This window comes from Gorilla gorilla, chromosome X (genome assembly GCF_029281585.2).
Source record: "Gorilla gorilla gorilla isolate KB3781 chromosome X, NHGRI_mGorGor1-v2.1_pri, whole genome shotgun sequence".
NCBI lineage: Eukaryota > Metazoa > Chordata > Mammalia > Primates > Hominidae > Gorilla > Gorilla gorilla.
Genome location: NC_073247.2, coordinates 64,602,075 through 64,621,162, shown reverse-complemented (window position 1 = coordinate 64,621,162; position 19,088 = coordinate 64,602,075). Strand labels below are relative to the sequence as shown.

Sequence of the window (19,088 nt, the reverse complement as noted above, 5' to 3'; positions counted from 1 at the left end):
GGAGACAGGGTAGCCGGCAACATAACTAATAGAATGAGAGAACAAGAGTGAGAGGGGAGAGAGTTTGAGAAAGAGAATAGGAGAGACAGGAAAAAGAAGCAGCCAGACAGTTGTAAACAGAGAGACAAGAAAAAGCAAAATAGAGACAGAGATAGGGGATGTCTGCGAGGTGGTGACAGTGATGGCTAACTGGGAGGAAGAGAGACAAAAACATGAAAGAGAAATCATGGCCGGGCACCGTGGCTCATGCCTGTAATCCCAGCACTTTGGGAGGCTGAGGTGGGTGGATCACTGAGGTCAGGAGTTCGAGACCAGCTTGGCCAACATGGTGAAACCCCGTCTCTACTAAAAATACAAAAATTAGCCAGTTGTGGTGGTGGGCACCTGTAATCCCAGCTACTCGGGAGGCTGAGGCAGGAGAACTGCTTGAACCCGGGAGGCGGAGGTTGCAGTGAGCTGAGACTGTGCCATTGCATTCCAGCCTGGGTGACAGAGTGAGACTGTGTCTCAAAAAAAAAAAAAAAGGGAGAGAGAGAAATAGAGACAAAAGGATTAAATCTTTCTGATCCAACAATCATTCACAAGTCTCTTGGCTATATCAGGGTGAGCACTGGGCCATATGGGGCCCACTAGACTATGAGTTCAGGAAGGCAAGGCCCAGGCCTTTGTTATTCCTTACTGTATCCTACACTCATGATAGAGTGCCAGTCACATGGAGAGCTCCATTTATTAAACATTAGGCACCATGTCCTGTGCATGCCTTTTCGTGGATTATGTCATCAGAACCTCACAGGTCTGATGTAGTAGGTGTTATTATCATCCACAGTTTACACATGGGGAAACTGAGACTCCAAACAATGAATAACTTGCCCAACATCACACAGAGGAGCTAGGAGTGCATGAAGCTCCTGCCCGGACCAATGGTGAGAGTATATCATAAACCAAGGATTGGGATGAATCCTTTCCCATGCACTGAAGATACAAAAAGCCAAATTCCAGTCTGCTTGCTTCCAAGGACTACATGTTTGACTACAGTGCCATACTGCTTCAATTGAAAGTTTGCTGACAGACTAATGGAAGACTGCGGTCTCTAGGGTAAGTGTGTCCTGACTCCTTGTACTCTGGAGCTCCCTCCTTCTAGTAGTCGAGGCAGACCTACCTAGCTTAGAGAGACTGGGAAAGCTCAGAGAGACTGGGGAAACGGCAGAAATAAAGCCCTGTGGGAAAAACTCAGCCTGGGAAAATCAGAGAAAGCTTCCTGGAGGAGGAGGTAATTTAAAGAGGCCAGAGGTAGATTTACATAGAAATCAATGAAGCTTAAGCTTCAGGGCTCCTCCTTTGCACAGGTCTCTTCCAAGGCCCTGTTTAATGAACAGTGAACAATCATAGTACTGAAGATTTGTCATTCTACAAAAAAATTAAAATGTCCTGAAATTTTACAGCTCATATATGAAAGAAACTAGACAAGGGTTTTCCCAAATTTGATAGCAGTCCTAAACATGTATAAAATATTATTATTATATGAAACTGAAACTTTGCTAAACTGTCAATAGTAAAAAACAAATTTCTATCAACCATGCTACTAAAAAAGACTAATTTTTTTTTTTTTTTGAGACTGGGTCTTGCTCTGTCACCCAGGCTGCAGTGCAGTGGCACAATCATGGCTCACTGCAGCCTCAACCTCCTGGACTCAAGGGATCCTCTTGCCTCAGCCTCCCAAGTAGCTGGAATTACAGGCAGGCACCACCATGCCTGGCTAATTTTTTAATTTTTTGTAGAGACAGGTCTCACTATGTTGCCCAGGTTGGTCTCCAACTCCTGGGCTCAGCCATTCTACCACCTCAGCCTCCCAAAGTGCTGGGATTACAGGCCTTAGCCATCGCACCTGGCCCTCTATTTTCTCTATCACAAATGACCTTACTTCATGCATCAGTGAGAAAATAGAAGCCATCAAACATCAAGAATTTTTTACAGGGCCTTTATCTTCCCACCACTCAATCTGTAAAGTTACCTGTATTTGCATTTGTCTTTTTCTCATTCCTTCCTGTTACAATTAAGGGTCCAGGGACCCTCTGAGGCTCAGTACCCTAGATCCCAACCCCAACCTTTCCTTTCCCTTGTGTTAGTGCCTTTCTCTCTCTCTCTCTCTCTACTGGATCATTCCCAGAAGGAAACATAGTTCAGCATCTCTCATCTTAAAAAAAAAACATTATTTGACCCTCTTCCTATGATCATGCTATCTCCCTAGGATCTATTTCCCTTCACAGCCATGTTTCTCAAGGGAACTGCATACGCACATAACCCCACTTCACTGGGGTGGGAGGAAGTGTGTTCCTTCTAACCTCAGTGAGGATCCTATAACAATCTACACTCCCTCCGGCCCTCTAGGCAATTAGTCGTATTTTTTAAATTAATTAATGTATTTGTTTTTCATGATATACATTATAAATTTTATAATATACATATCTGTACAGTTTGAATAAACAATTTAAAAAATCTGTGTCCCTATCACCTAGCTTCAATAAGAGATCATTTACTAATGACAAAACTCCTTGTATGACTCTCCCCAGTCATGTCTCCTTCACCTCTGTGACAGGTAACTGCCGTCCTGAATTTTTGATTTTTCATTCCTTGCTTTTCTTGTTTTATAATATATGACTGCATCCACATACTGTTTAATTCTGCATGGTTTTCAGCTTTATATAAACATATTCTTCTGTGACTTTTTTGAATCAGTATTAGGTCTCCTGAGTCTCATCCATGTTGATACATATAGCTACAGTTCATTCATTTTTAAAATTTCCTTATAGTATTCTGTTGCGTAAATATGTATGAGTGGGCCAGGTGTGGTGGCTCACACCTGTAATCCCAGCACTTTGAGAGGCAGAGGCGGGTGGATCACCTGAGGTCAGGAGTTCGAGACCAGCCTGACCAACATGTCAAAGCCCCGTCTCTACTAAAAATACAAAAAATTAGCCAGGCGTGGTGGCAGACACCTGTAATCCCAGCTACTCGGGAGGCTGAGGCAGAGAATTGCTTGAACAGGAGCAGAGGTTGCAGTGAGTCGAGATCGTGCCCTTGCACTCCAGCCTGGGCAACAAGAGTGAAACTCCATCTCCAAAAAAAAAAAAGTATGAGTGTATTTATCCTACACTCGTTTCCAGTTTCTTGCTGTTACAAACAGACTTGTGAACATTCTTGTACATGACTCCCAATACACATACATGTGCAAGGGTTGCTTTAAGGAGCAGTTCTCAAACTTTTTGGTCTCAGGATCCCTTTATATTCTTAAAAAGCATTGCAGACCCCAAAGAGCTTTGATTTATGTGGTTTATATCAATTGATACTTGCCGTGTTTGAAATTAAAGCTGAAAAAGTTTAAATACATTAAAATAACAATAAGCCAATTACACTTAACAATATATTTTTATGAAAAATGACTATTTTTCAAAACAAAAAGAATTTAGTGAGGAGTGGCATTGTTTTACATTTTTGTAAATCTCTTTACTGTATGGCTTAATAGAAGACAGCTGGATTCTCATATCTGCCTCTGCATTCAATCTGTTGTGATATCACATGTCATGTAGCCTCTGGAAAACTCCACTCTACATTCTTGAGAGAATGAGAGTAAAAAAGCAAGTAACATCTTACTATATTATGGTTTTGGTTCTCCCCACTACCCCCCTCCACAGGATCCCCAGATCACACTGTGAGAACTGCTGCTCTGGGGTATATACCTAGAATTGCCAGGTCACAGAGTATGTGCATCATTCAGCTTTACTAGAAAATGCCCAACTTTTTCTAGAATGGTTGTATCAATTTACACTCCCACCAGTGGTATCCAGTGGTATCCATTCACCCTTCATCCATTCTGGTCTTCACCTCCACCACTCCTCCAAAACCACTACTATCAAGGTCATCAATGATATCAATGTTGCCATAGCCAATGGACCCTTTTAAATCCTTATCTTCTCAGCACTCTTGGAACATCCTTGACACACTCCTGGTTATGTCCCTGCCTCTTTTTTTTTTTTTTTTTTGAGATGGAGTCTCGCTCTGTCACCCAGGTTGGAGTGCAATGGCGCCATCTTGGCTCACTGCAAGCTCCGCCTCCCGGGTTCACACCATTCTCCTGCCTCAGCCTCCCGAGTAGCTGGAACTACAGGCGCCCGCCACCATGCCCGGCTAATTTTTTGTATTTTTAGTAGAGACGGGGCTTCACCGTGTTAGCCAGGATGGTCTCAATCTCCTGACCTCGTGATCCGCCCGCCTCGGGCTCCCAAAGTGCTGGGATTACAGGCGTGAGCCACCGCGCCCGGAGCTCTTTCCTTCTTTTTCAGTCTCTGCCAACTCCTGCTCCTTCACTCAACCTGTAAAGTTGAAGTTCCTCAAAGCTCAATCATGGATCCTTTTCCTTTCTCAGTCTTTACTGTTTCAGGGTGATTTTTTTCTACTCTTGACTTTTAATGCCATCTCTATGCTGACAACTCTCACTTATATCTGAAACAGACTTCTCCCCTGGGATATATATACCACTATCTACTTGACTTCTCCACTTGGATATCTCAAGGGCATGTCCAGCTTAGCATATCCAAAACTGAACTCTTGATCTTCCCCTGAAAATCTGTTCCTCTTTCTGTCTTCCTCATCTCAGTGAGTGACTAGCCTACCATCACCAGATCCCTTGGAGTCATCCTTGATTCCCCCCTCCCCCTCCTTCTCCCAAGCTTTCACACCAAGCCTTCTCAATTCTAAATATCTCTCAAATCGGTCTGCCTCTCTCCATCTCCACTGCCACCTCCTTAGTCAGCTCACCATCATCTCTGGCCGCAGTAGGTTCCTAATCTTGTCCACCTGCAATTCAATCTAGAGCAACCAAAGTCATCTTTGTAAAACATTAAATATACCCTGTGAATCTCAAGCTTAAAACCTTTCAATGTGTATTTCAGCATTTTGGGGATGTGAGGTATCTGCAAAAGAGATACTATTTCCTCTGGATCCAGTTCACATACGATACAAACTGAAGCGTTTCATGAAACATATTTACCCTTCCTACATGATCCTATGATACACTCTTTTTATTAATTAATTTATTTATTTGTTGTGTATGTGAGATGGAGTCTTGCTCTGTCGCCCAGGCTGGAGTGCAGTAGCACGATCTCGCCTCACTGCAACCTCCATCTCCCGGGTTCAAGCCATTCTCCTGCCTCAGCCACTCGAGTAGCTGGGATTACAGGCAAGCTCCACCACACTCGGCTAATTTTTGTATTTTTAGTAGACGGGATTTCACCATATTGGTCAGGCTGGCCTCAAACTCCTGACCTCAGGTGATCCACCCACCTCGGCCTCCCAAAGTGCTGGGATTACAGGCGTGAGCCACCATGCCCAGCCCATTCTTATATTTTCTATTCTTAAATTGATTTCAGTACCTTCTCCAGTTTGACCCACATTTAAAAGCACTGCTTCAATACCTTTTCATTGCTTGTAGAATAAAACCCATTCTTCTTAACATGGCCTAAAAAGCCCTGCATAATCTAGCTCCTGCCTACCTTTTGAATCTCATATCCCACCCCTCTTGCCTTCCAAGCACTATGCTTTAGCCATTATTAGCCTTCTATAGCTCCTAAATAGGCCATTTCTCTTTCCCCCCAGGGCCTTCCCACTTGCTGTATCCTTTGCCTGGAGCACTTTTGTGTCCACTCATCTGCCAACTCCCACTCCTTCAGGGCTCAGCTTAAATAGCAGCCCTTGCCTGACCCCTCAGGCTAAATCACACCCCCCCACACACACATACCCGTTATTCTCTTTCTTATCACCCTGTTCTGTCCCTTTATAACCTTATCACAATTTGTAATTATGTGTGTTTATGTGTTGTAATTATGTGTTTATTTCACATCCTCTCCAGTACCAGCCAATGAACTCTGAGGACAGTTTTTTCACCATTGTCTTGTTCATGTCTGTCTTATTCACTGCTGCATAGCTAGTGCATCACATGGTGCCTGGCCCATAGTTTGTGTCCAAAAGACTTTCGTTGAATGAGCTGAGATCTGAAGAACAAATGAAGTGGAATTGGGGAGATGCAGAGAAAGTTTCACTCAGCGAGAACAGCATATGCAAAAACTTGGAGGCTAGAGAGACTAAGGAATAGTCTAAGAATTTCAGCACGGAAAGGCTGGCAGGGGCACAGATCATGAAGGGCCATTTACCCTTTCCTGTTAAGGAAGGTGGGTTTCATTTTGAGCCAGTAGAGACTCACTGAAGGGTCCTAAACATGGGAGTGATATAATTTGATTTAACTTTTATTTAATTACTTATTTATATGTGTATATATATATATATATATATATATATATTTTTTTTTTTTTTTGAGACAAGTCTCGCTCTGTCGCCCAGGCTGGAAGCAGCATGATCTTGGCTCACTGCAACCTCCACCTCCCGGGTTCAAGCAATTCTCTGCCTCAGCCTCCCAAGTAGCTGGGATTACAAGCATCTGCCCCCATGCCCGGCTAATTTTTGTATTTTTGGTGGAGATGGGGTTTCACCATTTTGGCCAGGCTGATCTCGAACTCCTGACCTGAAGTGATCCACCCACCTCGGCTTACCAAAGTGCTGGTATTACAGGTGTGAGCCACCGCACCCGGCCTTATTTATGTTTTCAAAAGATATACACTGCCTATAGTGTAGAGAATAGATTCCAGAGAACAAGACTGAAATAGGGAGACTATGACAGTATTGCAGGTTAGAAATGGTTCTGGTCTAAACTAGGGTAGTGGCCCCAGAAATGTAGAGACTACATAAATAGATTTGGTAGGAGGTCAAAATGATGGGACTTGGTGACTGCATGGGTGATGGAGGAGAGAAAAGAATTAAGGGTGTAACCCGGGTTTCTGCTTTGACTGGGGTCATTCACTAAGGTAAGACACAAAGAAGGACAAACAGGTTGGAAGGAGGACGCCTTGAGTTGGGAAGAAGCTGAGGTTTTAGGTGTCTCTGGGATATTCAGGTAGAGCTGCCTAATAACCAGTTGAATGCATGGGTCAGGAGAAATATCTGGTTTTGAGGTATCAATTTGGGAGTCATCAGCAAAGATATGATCATTGAAGCCATGGGAGCAAATGAGATAAAGAAAAGGGCGGCCTGTAATCCGAGGCTTCTCTTTCCTCAAGTGGATCACTTGAGGTCAGTAGTTGGAGACCTGCCTGGCCAATATGGCAAAACCCCATCTCTACTAAAAATACAAAAATTATTCGGGCGTGGTGGTGCATGGCTGTAATGCCAGCTACTTGGGAGGCTGAGGCAGAAGAATAGCTTGAACCCGGTAGGCGGAAGTTGCAGTGAGCCTAGATCGCGCCACTGCACTCCAGCCTAGGCGACAGAGCAAGACTCTGTCTCAGAAAGAAAGAAAGAAAAAAAAATCGTATGTAGAGAGAGGACAAGAGCGCTCAGGCCAAAGCCCTAAAGAGCACCAGCATAAAGGGTTGGACAAAGAGGAGCCTGGAAAGTAAAAAAAGAATTACTAAGGAAGTAGAAGAAAAACAAGGAAAGTGCAGTGTCATGGAAGTGGTTTAAGGAGGAGGGAGTGGTCAACAGTGCCAAATGCTATCAAGAAACCAAGTAGGATAACCTCTGAAAAGATTCTATGGGGGCTGGGCGCGGTGGCTGACGCCTGTAATCCCAGCACTTTGGGAGACAGAGGCCGGCGAATTACAAGGTTAGAAGTTTGAGACAAGCCTGGCCAATATGGTGAAACCCCGTCTCTACTAAAAATACAGAAAAATAGCTGGGCGTAGTGGTGAGCGCCTGTAATCCCAGCTACTCGGGAGGCTGAGGCAGAAGAATCGCTTGAACCCAGGAGGCGGAGATTGTAGTGAGCCGAGATCATGCCGCTGCATTCCAGCCTGGGCGACAGAGTGAGACTCTTGTCTCAAAAAAAAAAAGAAAAGAAAAGATTCTATGGGATTTAGTGAGATGTTTCATGGCAGACCCTGATGAGAGAGAGCAGTTTCAAGCAAGTAGTGGAGGCAGATTGGAGTGGGTTGAAAGATAAGTGGGAGGTGGGAAAATGAAGACAGTTGGGTGTAGGCAACTCTTTTGAGAAGTTTGTAGAAGAGAAGAGAAGGAGGTGGTTGGAGAGGCAGAATTCTTGGTAATTGTTTATTTGTTTTTAGATGGAAGAGGTCTATGTTTAGATGCTGTTGGGAAGGAGCAAGGACAAATTCCTAGGCTTCGTAGCAAAAAGTCAAGAGCTTCCTCTACGGTGGCTCTGTTTACTCTCTGCAGCAGGTCAGGTTATTTGCTGAGGGTTACAGGGCAGATGGAGCAGTTGGGGTTTGAGGGGAAAGGAGAAGGTTTGAAATGGTCACTGTGGAGAACGGAGGGAGAGCTGACTAGTAGGGTTGTGAGTCAAAACTGAGGGCCTGGTAGAAGCTGGGAACCATGGGTTTATAGTGGCACAAATCTGTGAAGTTGAATAGTTTTCCCCAGCAATGTTTAGCTGCCTGGGCGCAGGCATGGAAAAGGCGGACAGTTGGACCAATTCAAGACTGGGATGTTGCCAGGCGGATGCGACAAATCAGGGAACTGAGGGTATTTAAGAAAGTGACTAAGTAAGGGACCAAGATATCTGGTCTGAGCAGAGTGAAGGAGAATCAGAGACAGGTCCTCTATGAGCCAAGCCCTAGGAACACTCAGGAACATGAGGAAAGGCTTTTGGAAAAGAGAGTGAAGGGCAAGCAGAGGGGGGAAGACCTGAGATGGGATGGAAGGGCAGATATGGGGGGAGGGGGTTGAGCCCGGAGACTTGCCTGTGGGGAAAGCAGGCCGAGGGGGAATTTTTTAAGGGGCAGGAGGGCCTTGAGAGCGGTAGCAGCGAGAAGTGAGGCGGCCCCGAGCGAGGGGGCGTGGTCAGGCGCAAATCCCGGGCGAGGGGGCGGGGCCCCGGTAACTGGGTCCCAGTGCCGCTGTGGCTGCGTCTGCCTCTGCGAGGCTCCCGCCTCCCCACCCCCCTTCCCAGGGCTCCTTCCCGCCCGCCGCCGCCGAGACCCAGGCTGAAGCTGGGGAGGACGGTGGAGCCCGGCCCAGGCCGTTCTCCTGCCCCCGCGGCTGGAGCATCGTCTGGGACTACTGGCTGAAGGCGAGCCCCGCAGCCCAAGCGCAGCGCACACGCGCGCCCCCGGCCACCGCCGTTCTCTCTTCCCTCCCCTCCTCTCCCCTCCCCTCTCCTCCGCCCCCGGCCGCGGCTGCGGCGGGAGGAAGAACGCTTCCCAACCAGCCAGGAGAGCCCAGATCTATTCCCATTCGGGGAGAAAGAAGAGACCCCGCACTTGGATCCGACCGACTTCTCGCCCCGGGGCCACGGAAGTGGCTCGCCGTCCACCGGAGAGTCCCCGCCGAGCGTAGCTCTCCAACCCTCGCCCAACCGCAGCCGCATAGACAGCGCTCCCCAGCGGGCCCCCGGCCCCGCCGAGCCCACTCCCCGCGCGGGGCCGGGGCCGGGGCCGGCGATGCCTGGCACGGCAGCGGCGGTGGCCGCGGCTGCTGCTGCTACTGCCACCGCTGCCACGGCTGCTGGCCCGGGCCCGGGCTGGGGGCTTGAGTCTCCGCAGTGGGGCTGAGCCCGCAGTCCCGCCCCCCGATCCTGAGGCCGCTGCTCCGCCGGGCGCCGGGCCTCCTCCGCCCGCGCCTCCGCCCCAGGAGCTGGAGCCAAGCGGGGAGCTCGGGCCCCGCGCCCAGGCCCGGACCATGCATGGCCACCGAGCCCCGGGGGGCGCCGGGCCTGCGGAGCCCGAACACCCAGCCACGAACCCGCCGGGCGCCGCTCCGCCGGCCTGTGCCGACTCGGACCCTGGAGCCTCGGAACCCGGACTGCTGGCGCGCAGGGGCTCAGGTTCGGCTCTTGGCGGCCCACTGGATCCCCAGTTTGTCGGACCCTCGGACACCAGCCTGGGCGCTGCTCCAGGCCACCGGGTCTTGCCCTGCGGTCCCAGTCCACAGCACCACCGGGCCCTGCGCTTCTCTTACCACCTGGAGGGCTCGCAGCCTCGGCCTGGTGAGTGAGCGACTGAGAGAGTATGGGAGCCCGGGCCACGGGCCTGGTACTGGGAGCGGGTTCTTGTTCTCGAGCCCTCTAAGCCCCACCTCGGAACAGGCTCGCTTACCTCGGCCCTTTGGGTTCCCTCAAACCCCTCCTCCTCCCCACGTCCCTTGGCCTTATGTCCAGTCCTTTCAACCTCTGCCCCCATCTCCTCTCTCTGTCCCTTGTGCCCCTCAACCTCTCCATCCCCCTTCTCCTCTGTCTGCTGAGGCTAATGGGAGAGGGAGCACTCGCGAGAAAAAGAGGGAGGATTGCAAGGCAGCAATCCTTGGATATTTGGTTGGGGAAACCAGGGTTTCGTTTGGAGAACAGAAGAAAAAAAGGAGCCTTCCATTTGCCAAGCGCCTACATTGTACCAGGCACTGGACTGGGTGCTTTACATGGATTTTCATTTCAGCTTCAGGAACCCTCATGAAGTAGATACCATTAGTCCCATTTTGTAGGGAAGGAAACTGAAGCTCAGAGAAGTTAAGCAACTTGCCCAAGGTCACACAGCTAGTATGGAGCCACGATTCAAACCAGATCTGTTTGTGTCCAAAGTCTGTGGTCTTTCTGCTTCCCCAAACTGAGGCTGGAGACCATGAAAGTAATGCCAAGCCTTCTGCTTATGTGATTTTCTCCTGTACTATTCAGCAGCCCTGGAGTATGAGCGGAAAAAAAAAAAAAAAGAAAGACGGTGGATTGATCCAAGGTTGGGATTTTGCCAGGTGTGTGTGGCGGGAGAACAAGGGAAGGAAGGAGTAGAAGGTGCTGATGAGAGAGAAAGGTGGAAGAGGTGGGCCTTGGGAGTCAGGCTAGAGGAGAAGGCTGGAGGGGCTGATAGGTAGGGAGACAGCAGAAAAGCCAACAGAGGCAGAAGCCAGTTGTAGCAGGAGCTGGAGAGCTGCAGGTCTACGAGGTTGGTTGTGATGTGAAATCAGGATGGTTTCTTGGATTTGAAAAGGTGGAGCAGCTCTAAGTCAGACTGAGGCCACAGACCACTGCCTTTGTGCTACACAGACCTGAGTGTCTGAGGAGCACAGCAGGACCTTCCCCATCTGGGGACATTCTCATACGGGCCTGAGCCCAGGAGCCACAGAAGAAGAGCAGCGCACATCTGCCCTGCCTTCCACTGGGACTGAAGGAGTTGTTAAGCCCTTGGGGGCTCCCGGGTTCACACCTCAGGCTCCACAGATCTCTGGGACCGTGGCCTTGCACCAGGTAGCAGTAGTGAAGTATAAAGCATGGGTAGGATGTGCCTTTTGGTGCCATCATGACCTTGGGCTAGTCATGGAACCTCTGGGAGATTTCAGGGGGCTCCCTCAGTGTGGGCTGAAGATAACCAGCTGGCAACAGGCCCTTAACACCCTGGCCTGCATGTTACTTCTGCTGGCTTTCCAAACTCCCCTTGACACTGTGTAAAGCCAGTGCCTTTTTGCAGATGCCAAAACAGGCCACAAGCACTCCCACCCCAGGACTTTTGCATTGGCTTTTCCTTCTGGCTGGAAGCTCTTCCCCTAGCCCTCCACCTGGCTTGCTCCTCGTCTTGCATGTCTCAGGTCAAATGTCACCTCTTCCAAGAGACCGTCCCTAACCACTTTAGGTAGGGCCACTTGTGAGTCTCCATCAGAGACTGTGAGTGTGCTTCCATCCTTGCACTTAGTACAATCTGAAATTATCTTATTGTATGTGTCTACTCATTTATTGCCTATCTTCCTTACTACTAGAATGTGAGCTCCATGGGGGCAAGGCGATTATATCTCTTTTGCTCACTGTTGTATCCCCAGCAACTAGCGCAGTGCCTAACACACAGTAGGTGTTCAAGAAATCCTCATTAAATAAATGCCTAAACAGATACTAAAGAAGCACATAGTAGGCCCTCAGTAACTATTGCCTAAAAGAAGGACACCAAATTCCTGCCCTCTGGATACTCTTGATCTGAAAGTCAGTAGCTGGGCAATGTCTAGACCCCCAGTCTCTGGCCTCTGTAATCAATACATGGTGATGATTCTGAGTATGCCTTCCCAATCCACCAATTCATTCAAATTACAAATCATAATACCCTTCCTAAACCACTCTCCTCCTCCCCAAAAAGGCAACACAGAGTTCCCAGGATCCTTTTCCCCAACGAAGTCCCTGCCTCTGTAATTGCATAGTGGGTGTCTTTTTTTTTTTTTTTTTTTTTTTTTTGATTCAAGATGGGGATTAGGAATAAGACAAGTGTCAGGGAAGGACCTGGCCTCCTATTCTAACTAATTCACTTTGTGACCCTGGGTGAGTGACTTTTCTTCTCTGAACCTCAGTTTCTTCATCTAGAGAATGCAATGAGGAGTCTATGAATTAATGGTTGTAAAGCCTGCAGCATGGTATAAATCCTCAGCAACCAGGAGTTTAAAAAAATAAAATTAAGTTAAAAAATAAGAGAAAAACCTTCTGAAGAAGAGGCGGAGGAATTACTCAGGCCCTGACTAGGCGGGCGCCGGGCCATGTGATTCACTGCAGCATGGGTTGTGAGAGGCCACCTCCCCCACTGCCCAGCCGGCCCAGGGGTAGGCACAAGTGACTTGGCTTCTCTCTCCACGGGACTCGCCTATAATTGGCCCTAAGAGGGCAGGGTTAGTGGTTGTAGGGTGTGTGTGTAAGAGAGAGACAGAGAGGGTTTCCTGAGCTTCAATTAAAGGGCTGAAACATGCTGGTCCACATGTTAAGATTTCTGTGTGCCTGCTGACTTCCTCCCTAACACTGCTGAGACTTTTATTGAATCACCATCTTTAGGGCTCAGTGGCTCATCCTGGGGGTGGGGGGAGGCTTTTAAAAATAATAATTGTATCTTAGCCATGTGAACAGCCTTGAATTGCTTCAAAGTGCTTTCTCTTTTAGTGATCCTGTCTGCTTCTTGGTGGGGAAAGGTACAGTTGTTATTATGCCCATTTTCCAGGTTGATTAAACCGAAGTCCTTGTTGGATCACTGGGAAAACCCAGTGAAATGCCAGAGAGGGGTTTGAGAGAGTCAGAAAGCGGTTTGCTTGCAGGGGTTTGCAGAGATGGTTGCTCTATTCCTCAGGGTTGAGGCCTAGAATGTCCTTCCAGATGCAGGGATTGTGGGGATATTGGTGTCTGACCCTAGCTAAGTCAAAGGAGTTGCACCTGATGTTAGAGCCGTTTTGTGGGTAATGGGGGAAACTGAGCCAGTTGAGGGGGGCAAGAGGAGGGGCTGACTCTTTCTCATTTGGATCCTGAGGCATCTTCAGAGTCTCCAAGAGTAAGAATTGGAGCTAGAAAAGACTCTAGATACTGTCTCGTTCTGAGTTTCCCAAACTGAGTGAGCATCAGAATCTCTTGTTGACCTTAAAAAAAAATGTGATTCCACACTCCACATCAGAGTGCCAGAATCTTGGGGTTGACAACCAAGGAACCTATTTTCAAAAGCTCCTTAGGTGATTGTGATGCACAACCTAGAGTGGGAACCACTAGTTAAGTCCGTTTTCCAGATGGGACAGTGAGGAAGGCTCAGAGAGGTAGTGATTTTTTTAGCCATCATCCTACAGTGAGTCAGCATCATTAGGGCCAGGAGAATACATCGGCCTCCCCATCTAAGGCCCTTTCCGCAGGGCCCCATGTGGGCTTCTGTCAACTCACTCCCAACCGCAAATGGAGGCATGGGATTAAACACAAAGGGAGAGTCAACCTCCCGCCCTCATACACACAAACACTGGCTGCCTCAGTTTACCCTTATTCTCAGCTCTCGTGAATGGCTGCCATTTGGCAGTTCAAATTGGAAGGCAGTTGCCATTCTGGGACTCTAGGCAGAGGAAACCCTGGCATTATCAGTGCCCAGTGCAGGATCTGGCCCTAAGGAAGGGTTCTAGAGGGGTGTCAATAAAAGGTTGTAGAGCTAGAGAAGAACATGGAGGACAATTCAGGTAAGAGGTTCAGTGGAAGCAAAGGCAGTGAGACATGGGGCACTGGGGAATAGGGCTGGTATTGGGAGGAGTGGAGTGACAAGGCTGACAAGGAACTTTCTTCTGAGGGTGAAGAGAAACCATCGAAGGATTTATTAACGAGAATGACATGCTCAGATGGGGGTGTTTGGAAACTCTCCCTAGCTGCATGGGGAGAATGGATGGAAGGGGTGCAAGATGGAAGCAGGGAGACAGGCAGGTGAGTGTTGCAGTTTTCCCAGAGAGAGGTAATAGCTTGAGTTAGAGCGATGGGAGGTAAGGAGGGTAAGATCTGAGAGATATTTAGATGCTAGCATGGACAGGCCTTGGTAGTAGCTTGGATGTAGAGGCTGAGACAGAAGGCAAAGTCCAGATTGCTCCATGTTGTTTTCTGAAACCAACTACAGTGACCTGGTGGATGTTGGTGGGGCCATCTATATACAAGAGAGGGAGGAGGTTTGAGGGAAGATAGTGAATTATGTTTGAGACAAGTTGAATTCGAAATGCCTGGGGGTACATGCAGGTGAAGATGGCCAGCAGGCATTTGTGGGTTTGGTTCATTTTTGTTTTTTACTACCCAGGATGATCACTTTTAATATTTTCGTCTGTTTTCTGCTAGATCTTTTTCTACATATTGATGTATATTTTACATAATTGAAATCATACTATATGTTCAACTTTATATCATGCTTTTTCATTTAATATATGTATTTTTCCAATATCATTAAAAACTCTTCATGAACATTTTATTTTTTTTGAACAACATTTTAATGACTGCATAATAATATGCTATTGTATGGATTTACCATAATCTTTTTTTAAACTTTTATTTTAGGTTCAGGGGTACATGTGCAAGTTTGTTATATGGGTAAACTGCATGTCAGGGGGATTTGGTATACAGATTATTTCACCACCCAGGTAATAAGCATAGTACCCGATAGGTAGTTTTTCGATCCTTACCCTCCTCCCTCCCTCCACCCTCAAATAGGCCCCAGTGTCTGCTTTTTGTTTCTTTGTGTCCATATGTACTCAATGTTTAGCTCCCATTTATAAGTGAGAACATGCAGTATTTGGTTTTCTGTTCCTGCCTTAGTTTGCTAAGGATAATGGCCTCTAGCTCCATCCATGTTTCTGCAAAGGACATGATCTCATTCTTTTTTATGGCTGCATAGTATTCCATGGTGTATACATAACACATTTTCTCCAGTCTACTATTGATGGGCATTTGGGTTAATTCCATGTCTTTGATATTGTGAATAGCACTGTGATGAACATACATATGCATGTGTCTTTATGGTAGAACGATTTATACTTCTTTGAGTGTATACCCAATAATGAGATTACTGAGTTGAATGGTAATTCTGCTTGAGTTATTTGAGAAATCACCAAACTGCTTTCCACAATGGCTGAACTAATTTATATTCCCACAAGTAGTGTATAAGCATTTCCTTTTCTCTGCAACCTGGCATGTTATTTTTTGACTTTTTAGTAATAGCCATTCCGACTGGTGTGAAATGGTATCTCATTGTGGTTTTGATTTGCATTTCTCTAATGATTAGTGATGTTGAGCATTTTTTCTTTTTTTTTTCTCTGTCACCCAGGCTGGAGTGCAGTGGCTCTATCTCAGTTCACTGCAACCTCCGCCTCCCAGGTTGAAGCAATTCTCCCACCTCAGCCTCCCAAGTAGCTGAGATTACAGGTGCTTGGCGGCACCACACCCAGCTGATTTTTGTATTTTTAGTAGAGACGGGGTTTTGCCATGTTGGCCAGGCTGGTCTCGAACTCCTGACCTCAGGTGATCCAACCGCCTCGGCCTCCCAAAATGCTAGGATTATAGGCGTGAGCCACCACGCCTGGCTGATGTTGAGCATTTTTCTCATATGCTTATCGGCCACATATATGTCTTCTTTTGAAAAGTGTCTGTTCAAGTCCTTTGCCCACTTTTTAATGGGGTCGTTTATTGCTTGTTGATTTAAGTTCCTTACAGATTCTGGATATTGGACCTTTGTCAGATTCATAGTTTGCAAATATTTTCTCCCATTCTGTAGGTTGTTTACTCTGTTGATAGTTTCTTTTGCTGTGCAGAAGTTCTTTCATTTAATTAGGTCCCATTTGTCAATTTTTGTTTTTGTTGCAATTGCTTTTAGTGCCTTCATTATGAAATCTTTGCCAGGTCCTATGTCCAAAATGGTATTTCCTAGGTTGTCTTCCAGGGTTTTTATAGTTTTAGGTTTTACATTTAAGTCTTTAATCCATCTCGAGTTGATTTTAGTATATGGTGTAAGGAAGGGGTCCAGTTTCAGTCTTCTGCATGTGGCTAGCCAGTTATCTCAGCACCATTTATTGACTAGGGAGTCCTTTCCCTATTGCTTCTTTTGTCAACTCTGTCAGAGGTTAGATGGTTGTAGGTGTGCGGCCTTATTTCTGGGCTCTCTATTCTGTTCCATTGGTCTGTGTATCTGTTTTTGTCCAGTACCATGCTGTTTTGGTTACTGTAGCCCTGTAAGTATAGTTTAAAGTCGGTAGTGTGATGCCTCTGGTTTTGTTTTTTGTTGTTGTTGTTGTTTTGTTGTTGTTGTTGAGATGGAGTCTCGCTCTGTCACCCAGGCTGGAGTGCAATGGCGCCATCTTGGCTCACTGCAAGCTCCGCCTCCCGGGTTCAAGCAATTCTGCCTCAGTCTCCCGAGTAGCTGGGACTACAGGCACCCGCCACCACGCCTGGCTAATTTTTTGTATTTTTAGTAGAGACGGGGTTTCACCATGTTAGCCAGGGTGGTCTCGATCTCCTGACCTCGTGATCCACCTGCCTCGGCCTCCCAAAGTGCTGGGATTACAGGCGTGAGCCACCGCACCTGGCCTTTTTTTTTTTTTTTTTTTTTTTGAGACTGAGTCTCTCTCTGTAGCCCAGGCTGAAGTGCAGTGGCATGATCTCGGCTCACTGCAACCTCCTCCTCCCAGGTCCTGGTTCAAGCAATTCTCCTGCCTCAGCCTCTCGAGTAGCTGGGATTACAGGCACACGCCACTGTGCCCAGCTAATTTTTGTATTTTTAGTAGAGATGGGGTTTCGCCACGTTGGCCAGGCTGGTCTTGAACTCCTGACCTCATGATCTGCCCGCCTCGGCCTCCCAAAGTGCTAGGATTACAGACGTGAGCCACCGTGGTTTGGTTTTTTTTGTTTGTTTGTTTGTTTGTTTTCTGTTTTTTTTTTGTTTTGTTTTTTCAGACGGAGTGTCACTCTGTCGCCCAGGCTGGAGTGCAGTGGCATGATCTCGGCTCACTGCAACCTCTGCCTCCTGGGCTCAAGTGATTCTCCTGTCTCAGCCTCCTGAGTAGCTGGGATTACAGGCGCCCGCCACCATGCCTGGCTAATTTTTGTATTTTTAGTAGAGACATGGTTTCTCCATGTTGGCCAGACTGGTCTCGAACTCCTGACCTCAGGTGATCCGCCCACCTCGGCCTCCCAAAGTGCTGGGATTATAAGCTTGAGCCACCATGCCCAGCTGGCTTTGTTCTTTTTACTTAGGATTGCCTTGGCTATTTGGACACTTTTGGTTCTATATTAATTTTTAAATAGTTGTTTAAAAATTCTGTGAAGAATGTCATTGGTAGTTTGATAGGAATAGCATTGAATCTGTAAATTGCTTTGGGCAGTATGGCCATTTGAACAATATTGAGTCTTCCTATCCATGAGCATGGAATGTTTTCCCATTTGTTTGTGTCATCTCGCAAGCAGGCATTTGGATGTAAGATTGGAAAGTTCAGGAAAGAGGCCTGGGCCAGTGATGTTTGGGAGTTTTCACCACCAACACATACCATGTATAGATCTGGGAGCCAGTCCCATCCTTGAAGACAGACAGTAAGGTTGGCAGGGTCACACTCAGATGAATTATTCAGTACCTGCTGTAACTTTGCCATAGAAATGCCTTTTTTCAGGGGAAAGCAGTTTTTAAAGTATATTTTCATGAAGCTGAGACCCAGCTGTTTTTAAGGCATATTTGAGGGCTGGGCACGGTGGCTCACACCTGTAATCTCAGCTGCTCAGGACGCTGAGGCATGAGAATCACTTGACCCCGGGAGGCAGAGGTTGCAGTGAGCCGAAATTGCACCACTGCACTCCAGCCTGGGTGACAGAGCAAGACTGTGGTTTTTTTGTTGTTGTTGTTTTCTTTGTTTTTGCTTTTTGACGGAGTCTTGCTCTGTCGCCCAGGCTGGAGTGCAGTGGCAATCTTGGCTCACTGCAACCTCCACCTCCCAGGTCCCCGTTCAAGCAATTCTCCTGCCTCAGTCTTCCCAGTAGCTGGGATTACAGGTGCACACCACCATGCCCAGCTAATTTTTGTATTTTAAGTAGGGACAGAGTTTCACCATGTTGGCCAGGCTGGTCTTGAACTCCTGACCTTGTGATCCGCCCGCCTTGGCCTCCCAAAGTGCTGAGATTACAAGCATGAGCCACCATGCCAGGCCAAGACTGTGTCTTAAAAAATAAAATCGACTGGGCACGGTGGCACATGCCAGTAATCCTAGCACTTTGGGAGGCCAAGGCGGGTGGATCACTTGAGGCCAGGAGTTTGAAACCAGCCTGGCTAACATGGCATAATGTTGTCTCTACTAAAAATACAGAAATCAGCCAGGCGCAGTGGCTCATGCCTGTAATCCCAGCACTTTGGGAGGCCAAGGTGGGTGGATCACAAGGTCAAGAGATCGAGACCATCCTGGCCAACATGGTGAAAACCTGTCTCTACTAAAAATACAAAATTAGCTGGGCGTGGTGGCACGTGCCTGTAGTCCCAGCTACTCGAGAGGCTGAGGCAGGAGAATCACTTGAACCCGGGAGGTGGAGGTTGCTGTGAGCCAAGATCGTGCCACTGCACTCCAGCCTGGTGACAGAGCCGAGACTCCGTCTCAAAGAAAAAAAAAATCATCCAGGTATGGTGGCACACGCCCGTAATCCCAGCTACTCAGGAGGCTGAGGCAGGAGAATTGCTTGAACCCAGGAGGCAGAGGTTGCAGTGAGTCGAGATTGTGCCACTGCGCTCCAGCCTGGGTGACAGAGCGAGACTCTGCCTCAAAAAAAT

General features: G+C 47.5%; 1 protein-coding gene across 2 annotated transcripts in view; it reads left to right on the top strand.

Moving 5' to 3' along the window:
- FGD1 (FYVE, RhoGEF and PH domain containing 1) overlaps positions 1 to 19,088 on the top strand; it is an 84,588-nt gene that overhangs the window by 24,958 nt on the left and 40,542 nt on the right. Inside the window, exon 1 of one of the 2 annotated variants that reach the window (XM_004064223.4) lies at positions 8,942 to 10,048. The exons of the other annotated variant lie outside the window; for it this stretch is intronic. Within the exon in view, the coding sequence (XP_004064271.1) occupies positions 9,742 to 10,048 (307 nt within the window). The 5' untranslated portion in view covers positions 8,942 to 9,741. Of the gene's footprint in view, positions 1 to 8,941; positions 10,049 to 19,088 lie in introns of those variants that run through there. 2 annotated transcript variants of the gene reach the window in all.